The sequence below is a fragment of the Penicillium oxalicum genome, chromosome III (genome assembly GCF_001723175.1).
Source record: "Penicillium oxalicum strain HP7-1 chromosome III, whole genome shotgun sequence".
NCBI classification, from domain to species: Eukaryota; Fungi; Ascomycota; class Eurotiomycetes; order Eurotiales; family Aspergillaceae; genus Penicillium; species Penicillium oxalicum.
This window is the reverse complement of record NC_064652.1, coordinates 766,356-786,240: the sequence shown is the minus strand read 5'-3', so window position 1 is coordinate 786,240 and position 19,885 is coordinate 766,356. Positions and strand designations below refer to the sequence as shown.

General features: G+C 52.6%; 6 protein-coding genes across 6 annotated transcripts; 3 read left to right on the top strand and 3 right to left on the bottom strand.

The window, feature by feature from the left end:
• Positions 1-51: 51 nt before the first annotated feature.
• On the top strand, positions 52-2,811 carry POX_c03756 (PAN2-PAN3 deadenylation complex subunit PAN3; the record flags this gene model as incomplete). The annotated part of the gene is made up of 8 exons (XM_050112646.1): positions 52-124; positions 406-460; positions 541-686; positions 745-851; positions 1,110-1,298; positions 1,351-1,495; positions 1,554-1,709; positions 1,781-2,811. 8 exons carry the CDS (start codon positions 52-54, stop codon positions 2,809-2,811), a joined length of 1,902 nt encoding a protein of 633 aa, XP_049970202.1.
• An 881-nt stretch (positions 2,812-3,692) lies between these two features.
• On the bottom strand, positions 3,693-4,828 carry POX_c03755 (Hydroxyquinol 1,2-dioxygenase; the record flags this gene model as incomplete). The annotated part of the gene is made up of 2 exons (XM_050112645.1): positions 3,693-3,963; positions 4,110-4,828. 2 exons carry the CDS (start codon positions 4,826-4,828, stop codon positions 3,693-3,695), a joined length of 990 nt encoding a protein of 329 aa, XP_049970201.1.
• An 815-nt stretch (positions 4,829-5,643) lies between these two features.
• POX_c03754 (uncharacterized protein) lies at positions 5,644-7,846 on the bottom strand (the record flags this gene model as incomplete). The annotated part of the gene is made up of 2 exons (XM_050112644.1): positions 5,644-7,139; positions 7,228-7,846. 2 exons carry the CDS (start codon positions 7,844-7,846, stop codon positions 5,644-5,646), a joined length of 2,115 nt encoding a protein of 704 aa, XP_049970200.1.
• A 2,405-nt stretch (positions 7,847-10,251) lies between these two features.
• POX_c03753 (U6 snRNA-associated Sm-like protein LSm7) lies at positions 10,252-10,861 on the top strand (the record flags this gene model as incomplete). The annotated part of the gene is made up of 3 exons (XM_050112643.1): positions 10,252-10,432; positions 10,591-10,662; positions 10,734-10,861. The coding sequence occupies 3 exons, from the start codon at positions 10,252-10,254 to the stop codon at positions 10,859-10,861; spliced, it is 381 nt and encodes a 126-aa protein (XP_049970199.1).
• A 589-nt stretch (positions 10,862-11,450) lies between these two features.
• POX_c03752 (uncharacterized protein) lies at positions 11,451-15,301 on the bottom strand (the record flags this gene model as incomplete). Its single annotated transcript, XM_050112642.1, has 2 exons — positions 11,451-15,082; positions 15,151-15,301. 2 exons carry the CDS (start codon positions 15,299-15,301, stop codon positions 11,451-11,453), a joined length of 3,783 nt encoding a protein of 1,260 aa, XP_049970198.1.
• A 450-nt stretch (positions 15,302-15,751) lies between these two features.
• Positions 15,752-18,100, top strand: POX_c03751 (uncharacterized protein; the record flags this gene model as incomplete). Its single annotated transcript, XM_050112641.1, has 2 exons — positions 15,752-15,875; positions 15,942-18,100. 2 exons carry the CDS (start codon positions 15,752-15,754, stop codon positions 18,098-18,100), a joined length of 2,283 nt encoding a protein of 760 aa, XP_049970197.1.
• Between the last annotated feature and the right edge of the window lie 1,785 nt (positions 18,101-19,885).

Sequence of the window (19,885 nt, the reverse complement as noted above, 5' to 3'; positions counted from 1 at the left end):
GCACCACGCTGATCTTTCATCACTCCTCTTTGGTATCCAGCCATCTCACCGATGGCCTCATCCAGCAAACCACCCCTAGACGATACCCGTCGTACGACGGGATCGCCAAAGATGAAGACTCGGGGTGAGTTCCTTTTGGTCATCCGAGCACTCTTTCGTTCTCACAGGGAAACGAGAAAAGACAGTCGATCATCCCTCCCCGGGTATCATGTGGAGGCTCGTGATTGAAGTGGAAACTGACATCAAGCGTCTCATTAGCAGAGAATGCGAAAGACACATTATGCCGCAATGTAACCATATACGGACGTTGTCGGTATGAAGACAAAGGTACAGCAAAGTGATCATGGTCTTCATCAACTCGTCATCAGGACCGTTAGGCATCTGACTCGGATACTTCCACCGTAGGTTGCGCATTCAACCATGACCCTCTGAAAGTGAATACTGCAAACCAAGCAGACAAGTAAGTCTGACGCGACTTCGGTTTAAAAAATGAGCCTTTTCTGGTGTCTGTGGATCTAACAAAGTCATTCCGCTCAACAGCAAGAAACGATTCAACGTGGACTCACCAAGCTTCACTCCATCCATCCTGTCCAGCAATGGAACTCCTGTACCCAAAAAGTCAACCACTATTTCTCCGAAGGCTGCTAGTGCAGCACCATTTCAGCCTCGTGTCTCGGTGGCATCGCGTACGGATTCATTTTTTCATGAGCACATTTGATGGCACGCGACTGATTTGCAATCAAGGGTCCAATACGAGTACTCCGACGGGACGAACAGAATTGGGGAGTGCCGACTGGACGGTAGCTGATGTCCAAGAGTTTGTTCCTCAAGGATTTGACGGGGCTCATGTGGTAAGTCCCTTCCGATTGCACCTGCCGGCTCGGAAGAGAAGAAATCCACGACCTGGGCATCGGGTCGTTCTCTTTCCTCCCCACGGCCCCGTACTATGTCAAGGTCCCTTACCACACATGATGCCTGAACCTCTCTTCAAGCGTTTGGCTAGGGGATTGAAGGCTTTGCACGGAGAGGGTGACTCTTCACCTCAGTGCCATCAAAGTCCAGATAGAAACCCGAGAATCGACCCGGACCCAGCTGACTCAAGTATGCAGAGTGCCCTTCAGGGGAATGGAAATGGTATTCATACCTCGGCGTCCTTCGATCCATTCGTGACGACCTCGACTCCTCTATCCGCCACCGGAGGTGTCGGCTCAGTCTCGACCAACCCTTACACCCACGACCCCACTGGTGCACTCACAGGCGGTGCCTTCTTCGCAAACGGGGGAGGGTTCCAGCAGCCAGTAGGTGACTCCAAGTATGTTTCGGCAAGTTCGAGTCTCTGACATGACCCAGGTCCAATACCACCTTTATGCTCCTATCGGTCCTCATAACCAGAACACCTTGGCCTACCAGCGCAACGTCCATGATCTTTTCCTCGCCAACGATTTCCGTGAAGAACTGCAAAAGAAGTCCGCAGCTACTCTGCAAACACTCCCGAGTATGATCTTTTCTTCAATGCGAGGGCATCAAATACGCTTCTAATGAATTATCCGCAGATACGACGCTTCCTGCTCAGGTTGACTATTTTCACTCTCTCGTGCCGCTGGATCTAAGCCATCAAAAGAATGCCGCGACCTTTGGATACCCCAGCTGGGTATACAAAGCCCAGTCCAGCAAAGACGGCAACTTCTACGCTCTGCGAAGACTTGAAGGTACGTCGATCTCTGCGCGAACGGGCGGCATTCCCCCTTCAAATAAACTGACACCTCTCACTTATGCCTAGGCTTCCGCTTGACCAACGAGAAAGCGATTCGGTCTGTCCAAGCGTGGAAGCGTGTCTGTAGTGGCAGTATCGTCACTATTCACGATGCCTTCACCAGTCGCAGCTTCCAGGACAGTTCTCTGATCTTTGTGACGGATTACCACCCTCTGTCCAAGACGCTCGCAGAGCAACATTTGGGTGCTGGCAACCGCTTTCAAGGTCGCCAGAATAACACCCATATTCCCGAGCAAATACTGTGGGGTTATATGACGCAAATAGCCAATGCACTCAAGACTCTCCACTCGAACAGCCTTGCGGCTCGCGTTCTGGAAGCTAGCAAGGTGTTATTGACGGGAAAGAATAGGATCCGCTTAAATGGCTGCGCTATCCTCGATGTGGTGCAATTTGATTCCCAGCGAACAGTGGCAGATCTTCAAAGACAAGATCTCGTCAACTTTGGCCAGCTAATGGTCACGTTGGGTGCCAACTCACCTAATGTGATGCACAACCCAACAAAGGCGATGGAGCATTTTACTCGAGCATACAGCCCTCAATTGAAGAACTCTGTGTTTTGGCTGTTGAATGGACTGCAGAAGGACCAGGATCGGACCATCGACGTGTTCATCACCGGGATATCCTCCCAATTGATGTCCACCTTTGACTCGGCGCTTCATTTGGATGACCAGCTCACGTCGGACCTGAGCCGTGAATTGGAGAATGGCCGCTTGGTGCGTCTCATGACCAAGTTGAATTTTATCAATGAGCGTCCGGAATATGAACACGACCGACAATGGGCCGAGACGGGTGAGCGTTACTTCTTGAAGATCTTCCGAGACTACGTGTTTCACCAGGTGGACAACTCTGGAGATGCTGTTGTTGATTTGGGCCATGTCCTGTCGTGTCTCAATAAGCTCGACGCCGGGTCGGACGAGAAGATCACCCTCATCAGCCGGGATGAACAGAGCTGCTTCATCGTCAGCTACAAGGAAGTTAAAAAGGCCCTGGAGTCCTCCTTCCAAGCTTTGATGAAGCCAACCAGAAGAGCTCACTAGGGTCACTGCTCATGACACGAGCCGGCTTTGCTCGAATTGCTTATTCCATCGAGTTGAGAATGCCTCTTGGGTGGTGGTGTGCAACTTGTGGGTCTGGTCTTTGGCCTTTTCATTGTGCTTATTACTGATGGTTTAAGGAAGGAGAGGCGCGTGTCCGCCCCCTTTTTGTGAATTTACGAGGTCACACAGGACACGAGAAGAGACACTGCCCGGCTTTTTTTATTTTTAATTGAGTACCGCATGGAGAGCGATTCTGCTGCACTTGGACCATTGCTTTTTTGACCTTTCTCTGCCGTGCCTGTACTGGGGAGAAGACCAGCGAGCACACTTGAAATGGAAATACAAACTTCTTTTTTGACAGACGATGAATTGAAAAATTTCGAAACAGACCAAATGGAGGTGGAGAGTGGTGTTTGTAACTGCCTCGTCTCACCGTAACTTCATTCTCTATCTGGACATTTTCAAACTTACTGGATCTCCTCAGCACCTCAGATCATGCCCTGACGCTTGGCCGTGAATCACAACCCTAGGCAGTACCGCCAACATGTCCTCTACGCAGTAATTGACGCACCGTTCAAATCCCACTTAGATTCCTCGCCTGAGAACATTCTGTCCACTACACTCGATTTCGATCCAAGGATCTTAAATGCACAACGAAAGAAATAGATTCAGTATAGTTCATGTCGCCAACCTTATCACATCAGCCGGGGCCCATCTTTTGAGTGATTTCCCCAAGGCCCAGTGTATCCCATTGCTCCTGTAACCCTTTGAGTTCCATACTATATCCATTGAAAAAGAGAATTTCTATCCCTCAGGTCTTTACTTAACGGGGGAAGGGGGGGAGGTGGAAGATAGTCAACCCATAGTTTGCCCACTTGATATCAATCCAGATCCGGCACAGGCAACCCATTGACAATCTTGACCTTTCGGCCCAGCTTATCCAGGGCAATTTTCGAGTTCGTTGCACGCAATTCCCGGGTTTCTTCGTCCGAGACCAAGACAAAGTCGTATGTGAGGAGGGCTTGTCCCTCTGGGACATTGTATTTCGCTGCCATCTCGGGACTGACCTTGGCCAAGTCCACGACTAAGGAATCTTTCACGCCAAAGACTGCGTCGGATGTTTCGTAAGGGTCATTGCGGAGGTAGAGGGCTCTGTGGGGAGGTTGGGGTTAGTCGTGTTGGAGTCTTGGGCGAGGGGAATCCTTTCTTTTCGTTTTTTTTTTCTTTTTTCTTTTTTTTGGCGCATCGGGGATTGGTCCAAAGGAAGAGGAAGGGACGGTGTGATATACACCACTCACGTTATCAAATGATCATAACCTTCCTTCTCAAACATGAAATGCATATGACTGGGTCTATACGGATGACGATGCAACTTCTTCAGCAACTTCCCCACAGGCCCATCATGCGGAATCGGATACGGCACCGGCGTAATTGCCTTGAACCAAAAGATGCCCTCTGCATCCGAACGCATCACACATCGCCCATCGGGAGTCTCTCTGCCCGCATACTGCACATCATAATGGCCCGTCGAGTCCGTCTCCCAGATATCAATCTTGGCCCCCTCGATCGGTCGGCCCTCGGTATCTCGTAGTGTGCACACCACCAGTAACGGTTCCCCCTTGGGATCATGCGAGATGGCATCTCCGTTGGGCAGTTCCTCTGCGTCGTGGGTGTGAAACGGGCCCAGAACGGTCCCTTCAGTGGACCCGGGCGGCTTGGGATGGTCGATGGAATCGACCAGGATCGAGAGGCCGAGGATATCGGAGAGGAGAATGAATTCCTGTCGGACCGGGGTGCAGATCTGGCCGACTTCGGTGAGGAATTGAAGGCCAGTCATCCATTCGGTGCTGCTCAGGCGAGTTTCGCGCGCAAAGTCATGCAGATGCGTGACGAGGCGCTCTAGGACGTATTTCATACGTTCATCTTCGCAGAGAGAGTTGATGGTGATGACATTTTCGGTGATGTTGTCGACGGTGAGGTCTTTCATGGGAGGGATTTGGACCTGAGAAGGGTCCATGATGACGATGTTTTGAGAGCGCGAGTGGAGGGGTATTCTTGTGTTTATGCATGCGAGTCTGTGTGTATGTGTCTGTGAAGCTGAAGTCTCTCTCTCTCTGCCGACTCGTCTGTTTGCTCCGCAGGCGGAATGTCCACTGCGGGGTGGTGAGGGGAAGTTTAGGGAGCCGGAAGGGCCAGAGTACTCGAGATCAAAGAGTTCTTGAACACGCCTTGTGAGAGCAGGTGACAAGACGGTCGAGTGAGGAGAGAAGAGCAGAAAAATCCAAATCCGGAGCCAAACTGGGCGAGTCTTCTGTGGTCAGGTGAAGGCATTGGCACTTTCACCAGACACGGTTTACGTATCCCCGTTGTCGATTTACCCGGTGGGAAGTGGGGAAAGACAAGCAGCACAGATGTTGGGGGGGGGGGGGGATTGAGCTTTTGTCTCACGTCTCCCAACTCGCAAATGAAAGTGTCCACCGGGAGACATGCAGGAGAGGTGTCTGGGAATACCTGTGCTTACCGAGTGAGTCGTTTCAACGTGTGATTGGACAATTGGGCTCTGGTTCGAAGTCGCTCAGGCGCACAGTTTCAACTCTAGATAGATACATAAGAAAATACTAGCAAAGATCAAAGAAGGAACAGTATACACAGGATTCGGAAAAGACGACTCGCTCCTTAAAAGACCCAGACTCCATGATTCGCCTTCGCTCGAAGCAATACACAAAAAATAGAGAAAGAAAGAAAAGTCAGATAGAAAAAAAAGGGAGAGGGTCGGACGTTCTCAACTCAATCATCAGTCATGTATGCCAACAGAGCCGGGAATTGAGGCATTTAAGCCTGAACCGTGCGGCGCTCATGATCTGGGTCTCGGTCCCGTTCATGCTCGCGTTCATGGTCGCGCTCGCGCTCGCGCTCTCGTTCGCTATTTCCGGCTCGATGACCATGGAATTGTGTGTCACCGGCACGCTCGGCGTCGCGCTCCTTCTCTTGAACAGCAGCGGCCACTCGTGCATGGTGGTCCACGGTGTCGAGAATGGCTTGCATCAAACGCTGATTCGCATCTGGGTCGTCATCGTCAGCATGTCGCTCCGCATGCCGAGAGGAATGATGCTGCTGTTGCTGATGGTGATGATGATGTTGGTGAGTAGGAAGAGGATGATGTTCGCGGCGAGCGCCTTCCGTTTCACTCAGAGCGCGACGAGGCGACTTTTCAAGGCCCGCTGGGCCAGCAGTGACATTAGATCCCGGTCCCATGGCGACCTGGGGCGCGCCAGGCGCGGACTCGCGACGACTGAGCGGCGCATACGATGGGTCACTCGGGGTCTCGGAAGGCCGTGCAGAGCGATCGGCAGGCCCGTAGCGCTCTCGTTCGGCCGAAAGTGGTGCGCCAGAGGCCGGCGCGAGGCCTGGGAGATTCAACGGCGGAAGACGACCATCTTCCATGCGGTCGTGCACTTCTCGACTGTCCCGAGGCTCGCGGGCTCCATGCGGACCCCACGGAGCGCGAATCTCCTCCTCTTTGACGTCTCGCCAGGAGCATTTGGCGTGTTTCTTTGTGCATCCCATGCAGGCAGTCAGGTTTTTGAGACAGTCCATGTGCAGTCGGCGGCACCGATCACAGGGTGGGCTGATTCGTTCACCCCGCTGCAGCTCCTCCATGCGCGCGACCATTTCCAATTTATAGGGCCCTCCGTCATCCTTATCGTGCGTGGTGGCCTTTGGAGGGGGCAGCAGGGAGGAGGGGGTTCCAGGGATAGCCACCGGGGTAGAGCTAGTCGTTGTGACATTGTTGCTACCATTGTGGACGCTGTGGTTCCCACCAGGACTGCCAATTTGAGGCTGAGGCTTCCCGTTCCAGATACTGTACTCAGCGGGATCGGAGATCTGAGCCTGAGGACGAGGGCGAGGCTGAATGGGATTGGTTGTGCCGGTCACTTCATCGTACCCACGAGCCTGGCGATCTGCCGTGGTGAAAAATTTCTTCATCAAATCGGCTCGGGTGGTGGGAGACGCACCCTTGATCGAGGTTCCGTTGATGATGGTGACATTTTCTGTGTTGGCTTGGGGGAACATGAACTGTGACGGAACGGCCCCCTCACCCGAGTCGCCATCCGCGCGGTGCGAATTCACCGCAACGAATCCCGGCGGGGAAGCAATGACCTGTCCATTGCGGGAGGCATGGCTGTTCATTTCTTGCCAAATATCGGCAGTCGCAGCGGTAGCAGCACGGTTCTGCTCCTTGAGGGAGGCGTCGTTTTCGCGACGACTCACAATGGCGGTACGGCGATTCTTCAAGCGATAGCTCAGTTGTCGGGCTCGCGCGGAGACTAAGTCACAAACCCTGTTAGATATTGTACCCGCTTCTGCCTGGACAAGCGCACCAGGCGGGACCAAAGTGGCCCGGGGATGACTTACCCTGGTCGGCCATCTGAATGATCTGTTGCAAATTCTTCTCCAGAATCTCCAGCGCGCCAAGCTCCTTTTCCTCATCTTCGATAATGGGCTGCGGAGGGATCATCTTCTGAGGCATGCCCGAGGCGATGAGCACAAAGTCTTCCTCGCTGATCTCGACGCGGCATTGTTTGGTGTAAAACTGGCACACTCGCACGCCGTTGCGCGATTTCTCCAGATTGAATTGTTCCGGCTTGGTCTTGGCGAACTCGACCACGTCCAGCCAGGTGACGGTAGGACCGTCCTTACCGTGCGATTTGAGCACCCGCGGCGGGCCATCAAAGAGGCGCTCAAAGCGCTTGATCAGAATTGGACCCAACGGGCATGCGCCCAAGTTTCCCGCAATACTCTCATGGCGATGGAGAACTCCGTCGTACTCTCCGATCAAGTGAATGATTGCGGGCATGGTGTCCTCTGGCGACACCAAGGGTAGATTATCCGGGTATTGGCGCGCAAGGTAGTTGATCTGAAGATGGTTGGAGTGCGTCTTTGCCATCTTCGTTTGATGGGCCTGTAATTGATCGCCCCCAGGTGATCGCGGCCGTTTGTTAGACGGTTCCGCCGTCACGGGGCGGGGTTCCATATCGAGAGAAGGGACTCGTCCAAGTTCAGTCTGACGGTGGAGAAGAGGAATCCTCGCGTTCAGGGAGGGAGCAAGGCGAATCGCGCAAGAGGGAGGATTGCCAGTGGCGACTCAGAATCGAATTGAGAAGGAGGGTCCACGGTCAACTTTGGATGAATGTCAGAGCCGAGAGTGACGAGCTGTGAAAGCGTCTCACGTCGAGAGCGGAGCATTCAATAACGGGTCGAGCCGCTGGGGATTAGGCTGATCGAGCGGACAAGCTCATGGCCATGAAGGGTCGCCGAGGGGTCAAAAGCAGGAGGACAACCGTCCAAAGGGACAGAGATGTGGCGCTTTCGGGACAAGGTTGAGGGCCAGTGAGGGAGGAAGAAGAGGAAAGGGAATCGCAGAGCAGGCGGGAGCTGAGTGGAAATTAGTCGGGGGGAAAGGCGACAAGGCGACCGACTGAGCAACGGACGAACAGAACGAGGGCGCCGCCAGGCGGACTCTGCGTGCCGGTGGAATTGAACGGAATTTCTTACCAAGTTACCAGTGCCTGGTAAGATACCGGGCGGGGGTGTAGGTGGCAGCTGGTAAGCTCCACCCCCTCTGTGCATACGTATCAACCTCGTAGGAGAAACTTTCGAGGAAATCCAATCTGACGGGATGTAGCTCATTTTAGGACTGATCGATTTTTAACATCTCATTATTATCCTTGCTCTTTGAAAGCAAATGTTGAGGTCTGTCTTCAGTCTTTTGTTTCTCTGTTCATGAAGCAAGAAGGACATCAGGTACACGACGGTACAGCGAGTTGATGAAAGGCATTACCTTATATTACAGGAATACGCTTACCGTCCCGGGCGGAACAGCCCCGTGACCAGCGGAGTCCCGCCGGGGCTCTCCGCCAGTCGTGCTCTTCCCTCTCCCAGTCTCCTCCGCCCGGGGCGTTTCGCAGTGAGATAGTGGCATCAGGATCAGAAAAACAAACAAGAGGACCTTTGCACTTCTTATATGATGGTGACGGCAGATTTTGTCACATCCCGTACAGGGCTTTTTACGACTACTCTTTCACCTTGTCCGAAAAAATGATAGACTCGTGGGCCCGTTCGCCGATCCATAAAATAAGCCTTGTGCTTGCAGCCTTAGTGGGAAGGGGGGAGGATGGACGTGCAATGCTCTAGTCAGTGGTTGGTTTCGTGGATGCCTGGAGGTGGCCCATCAAGAGTCGACAGGGCGTGAACATCCTTTCCGCCGTAGCCGTGCAGGACGGCAAAGAGGGGGGTGGAAAATGGTCATTACGGTAATGTGTATATGAGTCCATGGGCCAATGAACAACGGCTTCTCATACAGTACCATACATTAGCATGGGACCTTTCATTGTTCCTTCTGTACTTTACATCGTTGATGCCGGCGGGACATCCTTAGCCATTCCAGGTGGAGATCGGAACTGTCCTGCTTACCTCACGTCGTCCCGCTGTCCACTTCCATGATGTTCAGCCCTGCTGACCAGTCCTGGTTCTGGTTTTTTTTAGACATTTCTGGTGGTCTCGATCATATTTGATCAACTGAATGGTTTGGGGCCCGCTCCCCCCCCCATTCTGGATCTTTCACGTTACAGCTCTCGCTGGGGCGGGGGCTCTGCCAAGTTCTACCTTCATCTTTCCTCAGCCTGGAGGGGACTGTAGGCTAATGAATCATTCTCTCACATGGACAGACACGCCGTGTGCCATCAAAAGACGGGTGGTCCTCCTCTGCTCCTTTATCGGCGCTATCCGTGTCACGAGTTAACAGTCCAGTCGCCTCTTTGCTGAGATTGGGCGACCGACGTGAATCCGACCAACGTTCATCAAGCAGCAGCGCAGAGGACTGCCCAGAGGTAGTGCCCGAGTTAAGTATGATTGCATGATATCAAAATCATGATACAACCACAATTCCACGGTGCCGCACGTATTAGACTCGAAGCCTGGAACCATCCGACTCGAGACAGGACTAGTCTATTGATTGGACCGACCCACGTGACAGACGCGCGGTAATCGCCAATTTGGCGCCGACAAAGGATGAATATCAAACCTATCAAACTACTGCTCAAAGTTTCCGCATTCTCGATTACTACCACCACCCACCACCAAACCAAAAGTCCCCTTTGCTTAGACCAAGCCGATCTTGTACTCACCGCACTCCCCCCAATCCCGGTGATCGTCAGCTCTCGGGTGTACCCCAAAAAGTCCACGACCATCTGCCCTGTTGCCCACCGGGGTTCTGCCGTGTCCCCCTCCCCCCAAAACTAATCCCGAAACCCTCCCCCCTCCTCCCCCTTCCTTACTTTGGAACTCCTTCCTCAATCCCCGAATCTTCCGAGATCTCTCACCGCTCTTGAACCCTTTTCCCTTTCCCCTCCACTCCCTTCCCTCCCACAAAAAAAAAAAATGTCTGAGCGAGGCTCGTTCCGCGGCGGTCGCGGTGGAGGTGGTGGTGGCCGCGGCGGTCGCCAGCAGCAGAAAACCGGCGGTGCCGCGCAACAAGAGAAGCCCAAGAAGGAGAATATCCTCGATTTGGGGAAATATATGGACAAGGAGGTCCAGGTGAAATTCAATGGTGGCCGTGAAGGTAAGAGAGACAATTATCATGACACTTCTCCTGCCATACCGATGGACCCCAAAAAAAGAACAGACATGAAAGAACAATCGGCCATCGGGCCATTGCAGATATGGCAAAGAGGCATATCAACAGTTCCCCATTGACTGACCTCTTTTCCTGCATCAAAGTCACCGGTACCCTCAAGGGATATGATCAATTGATGAACCTAGTCCTGGATGACGTCAAGGAGACGATGCGCGGTAAGTTCTCATCTGACCTATTGCAATGGAGTTTTTGCCGTCGATCATCAACTAAACATTTTCCCCTGCAGATGACGCGGGCAACCAGACCACCCGTGCATTGGGTCTGATTGTGGCTCGTGGTACTCTAATCGTCCTCATTTCACCAGCAGATGGGAGTGAGGAGATTGCCAACCCTTTCGTCCAGCCTGAGGAGTAAGAGACTCGATGCGGTTCAAACCTGTCTTGAGGGTTCCGCGTGGCGAGCCCTTTCCTCGAGTCAGGCTTTCATGATCCGGAACCTTGCGCACTGCGCACTTCTTGCCGGGAGTCTTCTCTTCTTTTTCCCCCTCGGGAAGCTTCACCAACCTTTGGAACCCGAATGAAATGCGACTGTGTCTCGAGTGATATGCTACAGGTCCCCGAAAAAAAAAAACAAAAAACTCAACCCCCTCCAAGATAGTCTCCCATGATTGACCTGGAACTGTTTCAGCCACACGCTGACAGTTGACGCTCGTTCGAGCTACGAAGGGAACGAATGCAATGTGATCGAATGTTTCGACTGGGTTTTTAGTGTTGACGAACTAGCCCTCGGTGTCTCTGTAGGAAGCAAAGTGGAAGGAGGTAGTTCAACGGTGTAGGCACAAGCTCAACTTGTAAAGACGCTCAATTCAAGGTATCATAAAATGGTCTGGACGCCAATCACGGGCTGCACACAGCCTCGGCCAAAAGTATGTATAGAAAGCGGAGCCCTCCCCCCCCCCCCCAAAAGAGCAGAGCAATCGGGAGGAGTCCTTCGTGGTCAGTCATCATGTCGGCCCCACCACATCGCCAAAATCATTGTCATCGCCACTAGGAATGGCGCCAGCTTCCAGTATCATCTTCGGGGCATTGCGCTGATCATCTTTCAATCTTCGCACACCCTCGCTGTCCTCCAACCAAGGGCCCGCTTTTTCCAGACAATCGGTGTATTCTACACCGACCCGGAGACTCAAGCCGGCACTCAACGCCCGTTGGATCCGTGCCTCCCGAGATTGCGAAACAATCCGGCGGAAGACTTGCACCAAGAACCCTCCAAGGATATCCACGCTCCAGTCTTCGGGCACGAGCTCCAAAACTTCACGGACGTCGAACCACGCTGCAAACCGTGCGAGCAGGTCGCTTGTTCGTTCGATGCGGTCAGTCAAGTCCTGGATCTGCAGAAACTCGTCAAGAAGATGGCCAAATAACGTGGACTGCATGTCTGCGCTGGCCAACTCTGGTTGAGTCCCACTGGAAGATGTCGCGCTGCGTGGTCCGCCAAAGAGACAGTAGCGGATGGCCGAGTCGTAATCGCCTAGCCCATGGGTGAGAAGTCGGAGGGCGGTACGATGATGACCCTGTAGGCCGTCGAGAATAATACTTTCCGATACGAGCTCATTCTCAAATGGCGCAATGCGCTCAAGTACGGTTGAAACGGAGTAGGTGATCCCGGAAGGTAATGCCATGGAGGAGAACTGAGTGCCTGAGCTGCCGCTGAGAAGTTGAAGAAGCCGCAGGCGTGACTGCCACCAGGCTTCAGAGGGTGTGTTCTCCGTGATGAAATTTAAATACGTCGGTTTCGGGGGGCGGAGCGCTCGGTATGTTGAATAGGATTCCGCAAGCGATGCACGCGCGTCTGAGGAAGATTCAAGAACCGAAAGAACTTCGTCAAGATAGTACGCGATGAGGTCATCGGCGTATTGGGTGTACTGGAAGTTCAATTTTGTCAGCAAATGTTGTGTGTACTCAGATCCGGGGGAAGCAGATAAACCAACATTCTTGGCAAAGACAAGATGCTCCAGATACACCTGGACCGCACTGGGAGCCTGCTGTTTGAGCAGCGCTACTACATCCGCCGGCTCGAATCTCACGCGACTGGAGTTGTCTGCAAACACCTGGATTCCCAGTGGTGGGTTTTGCCCTGCAAGCCAGGCGCCGTACTCCTCCACCAATTGCACATCTTTGATCTTGACCAGATACTTGCGCATCTGCGCCTCAATACTGGCCCCCGTGACCTCTCCGCCTGCATCGGTCTCTCCGTCGATAATCCTCTTCCACGTCTTCAGCACGTTTCGAGACATCTTGCGGCTCTGATAAAGTCGGCTCAGAATGTAGAGCCGCTTGTACTGTTCCAAAAGAGCGACGGCTCGCTCAAAATTACCTTTCCAACTGTCGACTAACTTGTTGAGTTCACTGCGCGTAGATGCTGCTCGCTGCTGTGGGCTGAGATGCCCGTCTTGCTCGAGAAGAAGATGAAGTAGAGCACTGTCGGTGCTATCGAAAACATACTCTTCGTCGGTGATACTACCGTAACCTCTCTTCTGTTGCCACGACAGCAAAAAGCGCTTGAGCATATTTAATATAGGGCTATGCACCCCAACGTCATTGCTGTGCCGATCAACCTGGCCCAAGTATTTTTCAGCAGTCTCCGCAAGCCCCGACTGAACCCAGATTCCTTGCGGCCCCTGAATGACATCTTTTCTGAGGAACGGAGTGAAGAGCAAGGCAATTCGGGGATCCAAATTTCCAGACAAGAGGGCTCTTTCGGTATTCCGAATAGTCGGATCGGCACGGTTCTCAGGATGCATTGACAGCAGGTCGCCGTATAGTAGCAGACTGGCTTTTTGCTTCACATATCCTAAGCCAAGGAACTCGGCCTCGTTCTTAGGCTCGATGTCCTGAGCTGAGACCATCAAATCCATCACTGCGTCTCGTTGCAACGTAATTCGACCTCTTTCGTCAACTTGCTGAGCTTTGCGTAGAGTGTCCTCCAGTTGAACGACCATTGGGTTCTTGCACAATCGCCAGACTTGTGAACCGGACCAAACAACCAGGCTGCTTTGGAGTATACCTAATCCACGCGCAAAATTTGACTCTTCCGCGTTTCTTCGCGTCTCCCACTCGAGCTCCTCCGATCCAGCATTTGAATTTTTGGCGCCGGTGGGATCCCCAGTCTCTGGTGACTCAAAAAGCTCTTTCTCTGTTTTTTGTTGTTCGATTGAGTCCTGGGTTCGAGAGTCTACTGTCACGACATAGGCTGAGAGAAACGGGGTCTTCAAGCGCACCATCCGCAGAAGGTTTCCGACCTCGCCATTTTCGATACTGCTGGAACTGATGGTATGTTTCAATCCCACTTGAACATTTTGCCCATCGTTACCCGCACCTGGTATATCTAGCCATTTCTTGTTTCGCTCAATGACAGCAGGATCATCGTCCCACCTTTGAATCTCAATTCTGTGTTGCTTCCCTCCATCTTTCTCCATTTCAATTGTTGCCAAAATGTACTCCTCCCTTGTATCGTCGTTTGGCTGCAACGCCTGATCGTCTCCACCAGCATCAATGACCACCGACTTTGGGAACCGGTGGAAATTGATAGTCCCACGAACAACCTCGCCATCCAAGTCCACAAACATGCCTACTCCTGGCTCGGTTTCTTCTGTGCCAGTCACGAGAAGAAACTCGGTAGGAGAGGGTGACACCACATGTGGCTGCAATTGCTTTTGTATCGGTTTGGGGGGTGGAAGGGCAGGGAGAGGCTTGACATCATCTGAGCCCCCAGTTGAAGCCGGATGCTGCTCGGAGACCTCTAAGATCTCCTGCTTTTGACTTCCTCCACCTTCACCTCGCTCCTCGGAGCTAGACCGACGAATGCTGCCCGTGGTTGTGAATGGATCCGGTGTTGCGGATGGTGATATGTTGTGTCCCAGAGATTGTGGTTGCGGCTGGAGCATACCTGCAAACGCATTCAGGCTACTGCTCCGTCCATGTGCCTGAGAGTCCACTGGAGGGGAACTAGGATACGACGAGGACGGCGAGCGCCGCAGCGGCGAGGTTGGTGCTCCCACCGAAGTGTCTTCGACAGCTCCAGTCTCAAAGACCTCACTCGAGGATGAGATGGGAAACAAAGGGATTTTCTGCTGGTGCTCGACCTCCAACAGAGAATAGGAGTGTGTGTCGGCCGCACACGCGATAGTGCCTCGGCGCGCCGCGACCAAGCAACCCGGAAATTTGATCTGCTTCACACGCCGAGCACCTTCTCCAATCCTAATCAGCATGATGCTATTTTGTACAGCTATCATGAGGACTGGCTCATCTTCATTGGTTGCATCTTGATTAAGATCCAAGCCACCAATCCAGCGACAATGGTTGACCTTGGTATTTCCGAACGCTGGGCTGAGCTCCGGAAGCATATAGAAAGTGGCCATGCCATTGCAAAGGATACAGGCTTTGTTCACCGACGGCAAGATCATGATCTGTCGAACCCCGGGAGGGTTGTTATCAGAGGGTTCATTTTGAAATGGAATCGGTAGTCGTGAGGCTAGAATGAAGGTGGGCTCGGTCGATTCATCGTCGGCAGCTGCTGGAAGACAGACAAAATGCAGCACTTCAGCTGCGGAGGTACCTATGTACAAATTTCCATCTTTGTCGCATTAGCTCTGGACAGCGATCAGCGTCAATGGGGACCGGGGGTAACCGCCGATAGCTTACCCCAGAACTCGACGGTAGTGATGTAAACGTCCGAATTATCGTCCGTCGCCAGCGGAACGTCGTCAAACAGTGAGCGCAAAATATAAGGCTCAGAACCAAGGGAGCCAATTTTCCGCCTCTTCCGAGGACCAACCCCGTCGTCTGAAGCCATGATGGCCAACTATTAAGTCATCTATCTCCCCGCCGAGATGGAAGGCACTGGGGCAAAAGCGGTCAGGGTCGATTATGGGGCGGAAGCTTCAGGGGCCGATTGGATCAGGAACTACTGGATCCCCGGAGTTAAGTGGTTCACAACGGCGAACGAAGCAGTGGCACAACGCTGCCCACTTTGACGCGAGTGCAATACATTTCAGGCATTTTGGTTTCAGGACCCTTGAAGACCAGTGGCCACTCAGGACTTATTCAAAGCTCTTATTCGACTGTATGAGGATCTGCGCTCATTAATAACTCTAAGCGGTCGTCATACCCACGGAATAACAATCAACCGCGCCGTGGTGCGCCGCGTGTCCAGTTCAAGCTCCCTGTGTTGTTGCACCGACAGCGTGAATGTTCTGTTGAAGTGGGGTGACAAGAGTTGGACTCTCTGAGCTAATTGCCAGATATGGACTCCTTCGCCATCACAGAGAGTCTCGCCGCTGAGGAGCGGCAAGATGACACGGACGGGTTCTCAAACAAGCTATCCGAAGAAACCAACAAGTTCCAACGCGCAATTGCAGCTTGGCGAGGTAGGAGTGAATCGAGGTTTCGACTGAATAGCGCACAGAAAGTGTGACTGATCATGTGAATCCTAGGAATCGACCTTGCCACTACCATAGCTAAGCTCGATACGACTGCATCCGACATTGTTTCGCAACAACGAGAAGCACTTGTACAACGGAAGGACCTTGCTCAAAAGACCAAAGACTTCAAGAAATTGGAGGATGAAGCAAAGCTGTCAGAATACAAGGGACTCCTGAAAGCCTATCAATCTTTCATCGATCTGTTGACGAATCAAGGAAAGGCCTCATCCTCCGCTTTCCTTCAGCTTTATTCATCTTTGTCTGAGGCACCTGATCCTTACCCCTTACTAGAAGCATCCGTGGACTCTCTAGTGCTGTCGGAAGATACAGTTCCCAAGCTTACATCCGAAAAGAATCAATTACAGCAGTCGGTGGATCGTCTTACCAAGCAACAGGAAGAGACTGAGAGGCGTCTCCAAGAGGAGCGTGCTGCGAGAAAGAGACTCGAAGAGAATCAAGACGCGAAAGCAAAAGAGATCGAGAACTCTTGGGATGCTGTGCTTAAAGAAAAGTCGAGCAATTGGGAGGCCAAGGAGAAGAGTCTGGAGGAGAAACTTGAGAACCAGGAAAGGCTGATCAAGGAGCTCAAAGCTAGCTATGAGGTCTCCCAGCGTCTGGGTGGTGGTCAGGATGAAGGTGCAGAGGACAATCGTAGTGGAGCTACCGCGGCGGAACTGGAACTTGTCTCCGCGGATCTTGAGAAAACCAGCCTAAGACTGGCTGAAATGGAGGCGCGGAACGAGCAGCTGCGACTAGAGTTGGCGCAGGCCGTCTCGCACACTACTCCGGACCAGGCCGCTTCTGTGGAAGATGATCCGAACTACCAACGTCTCCAGTCGGAGAATTCTGCATTGCTGCGCAAGCTTGATGCTGCGCGTTATGACAAGGACTCTACCCGACACGCATGGGAGGCCAAGTTGCTTCAGGTGGAAAGGAATGCCTCAAAGGCTGCTATGGAGAGAGATGAGCTACGCTCGCGCCTCGAAAAGGTTGCTGACTACGACGATATTCGTCGAGAGCTTGAAATGATCAAGTCAATTGAATTTGCCACTGGCGATGACGACGAGATGGGTGACACAACATCAGCATCTGTGGACGTTGGCCCGAAGAACAACGGTGCAGCGGCCTCAAAATCAAAAGAGAAAAGCTCGCTAGAGCAACTCTTGATGACACGGAACAAAAAGCTGACCGATGAACTCGCTGGCCTCCGTGTGTCAACCCGCGACCTCCAGGCCCAACTGGAATCTTTACGTGGGGAGCTCTCAACCACAAGGAGGGAGCTCGAGAAGTCACAAGGGCTGTCTGCGACACTTGAAAATGACCTTCTGCGCGTTCAAGAGGAAGCCGCCAATACCTTCCCGTCTTCGGCGATGTCTGTGGCAGGCACGTATGTCTCGAGATTCCCTCACTCCTCTCGACGAGGGGGAGCGGTGTCTCCTACTTCATCGATTATCTCTGGATTTGACCAGTCGACCGCTTCTGCCAACACAATGGACGCCATCCGGGCAGGAGAGGCCGTGGGTGGCGGCTCGGGCCTTCTACCTATGATCCAGGCTCAACGAGATCGGTTCAAGAAGAAGAACGCTGAGCTGGAAGAAGAGCTCTCTAAGATGTACAGTACTGTCAAGTCTCTTCGCCAAGAGGTCGCAACGCTTCAAAAAGACAACCTCAGCCTGTACGAAAAGACCCGCTACGTCTCAACATACAGTCGGGGCCAAGGAGCTTCCACATCTGCTTCTTCATTCGGTAATGCTCCAAGCAACTTGTCAATGCATGTTGCGCAGGATGCGCCAGACCGATACCAATCAGCCTACGAGGCCCGCATATCACCATTTGCTGCATTCCGGGGCCGGGAATCTGCCCGTGCCTACAAACGCATGACCCTCCCGGAACGGATCGTCTTCTCGCTGACACGCATCATTTTGGCGAATCGGACCAGTCGAAATCTCTTCGCGGGATACTGCTTCGCTCTGCACATTCTTTTGTTTGTGATTTTGTACATGATGAGCACGACGGAGATTGAGAAACACAGTGCCATGAGTGCCCTCGGTGGCGCCGCCGCCGCGGCCTATGGCGGCGGCGGTGGGTCAGGACTCACCGGTGGTAGTAGTAGCAGCGGCCAGTTACATGGCGACGATTGGCAGCCCGAGGGATTCAATCATGCGAGCTGAGACTTTTTGCCCTGTCGCTACGGAATTCGCATGTGTCCTCCTTGGCGGCAGTGTCTTGGTTGAGCAATCTATCTCATGCGTCCACAGCGATAGTTGGAAGTTCATTTCTCGATTTTCTTTTCTCTGATGTCTACTTCAGTCCATCTTTCATATGACGGGTCATCGATATCGTGGAGTTTTTTGAGCGAGAGGCCTCTCTTTTGGAATGGATCCCTCAGAAGAGGAGGCCAATTTTCTGCCGCATACATTGGTAAATTTGAAGGAACTCTTTCAACGATGAAATCTCTCATTTTTTTCTCGGAATAAAAACCAGCCGTCTAGCACACAGAGTCTCTCCGCTAACGGCCCGTCTGCTGCCAAACATAAGCCTGTGCGGTGGGACGACCTAGCTGTGAGACTATGTTGGGACACCCGGTGCGAAGAGAATAATTTGCTTTTCGTTATCTGGCACACGATGGCGTAGGTAGTGCATGGTGTTGGGGTACCTGGCCCTGACTACTGCTGTCTCTTGCAAAACCTAGCCTGCACTTGACCTCCCGGTGGCTCGAAGCTGACTTTGGTTTGTGACATTTTTATCCTCGCGCGAAAAGAGAAAGCATGCGAAGCAGAGCACTCGGTGGTGGACTTGCTGTTCTGATTTGAGGAGAGCTATAACTATGCCTCGGCGACCATCAGGATCTGACATGCAAATGTAGAAAGCCCTTCCGGATGTATGAACAGGGTTCGCTCCCGCACACGTGTTGCCAACGGTCGGAGAATCCAGAAGCCTCACATGCGCAAGGAAAGCCTCATGACTGATCTGAGGAGAAAATGTACGCTGAAACGGAACAACTGAACAGGACTGGAGTAAGCGTGAGCCCCCGCTCCTCCCGTGTGTGCCGTCCGCTTGGGCCCTCTGCCAAAATGATGGGGACCATTGATGGGAGTTGATGCCCTGAACACTCAGGATAGGTTCGAGTCATCAAGAATTTCCTCTCTCGGCTTCCACGTCGACATATCTTGAGTATGCCCGATTTTGCCCTCTTATGATACTGTTGTGCATATTGAGCCTCTTCTTGCCTTCGAATGGCATCCTGGCTCCTCTAGTGTCTGCCGAAAAGGCTCGGTGGGAGCAAAGCCTTTGCGGGTTCTCTTCAATCTGCAGGCTAACCTCTTCGAGCTATCACACTGCATAACCGACCGCCCATCACATCCACGGTGAGATGCTGCCATGCAATGTCGACTTATTAATAGTCCGATGACACATGGACAGTCTCCAGTTCTCTGCACATATGCCGAAATAGAACCTGGTATTCTCTCCGGGACCATCCAAGTCCCGCCGCATGGGCCTCTGACAAACCGGAAAGGCTCCTGGGCCTTGCCGCCCATTGAGACTTGTTCTGTTTTGCTTAGCGCGCACGGAGATTAAATGGATCTCGAGTCGATCTGGATCAGAGGCGAATGAGGTTGCACAGCAGGTGGTGAAGATAACTCGCGGCGCCATTCAGGACCAATAAGTGGTCTCAGTGCCGTCTTGATCCCTGCCAGTGCCCGTGTTTTCGCATTTTGTGACTTTTTTTTTAATAGATTCCTATTTCGAGTCCGACGGATGTTACTATCTTTAACACAAGATTGAATAGGAGCCGTGTGGGTAAGACCACATTTGGCTTTATATGTGTCTTCTGTCGCCAGAATATGCCAGTCTGAAATCAACATCATCTTCCCATCCTTTTCGCTTGCAGCGGTCTGCACTTTTCCTGTCCACCAGCCATTTTCTCTTTTCTCCTTCTCATACAGACAGCCTGG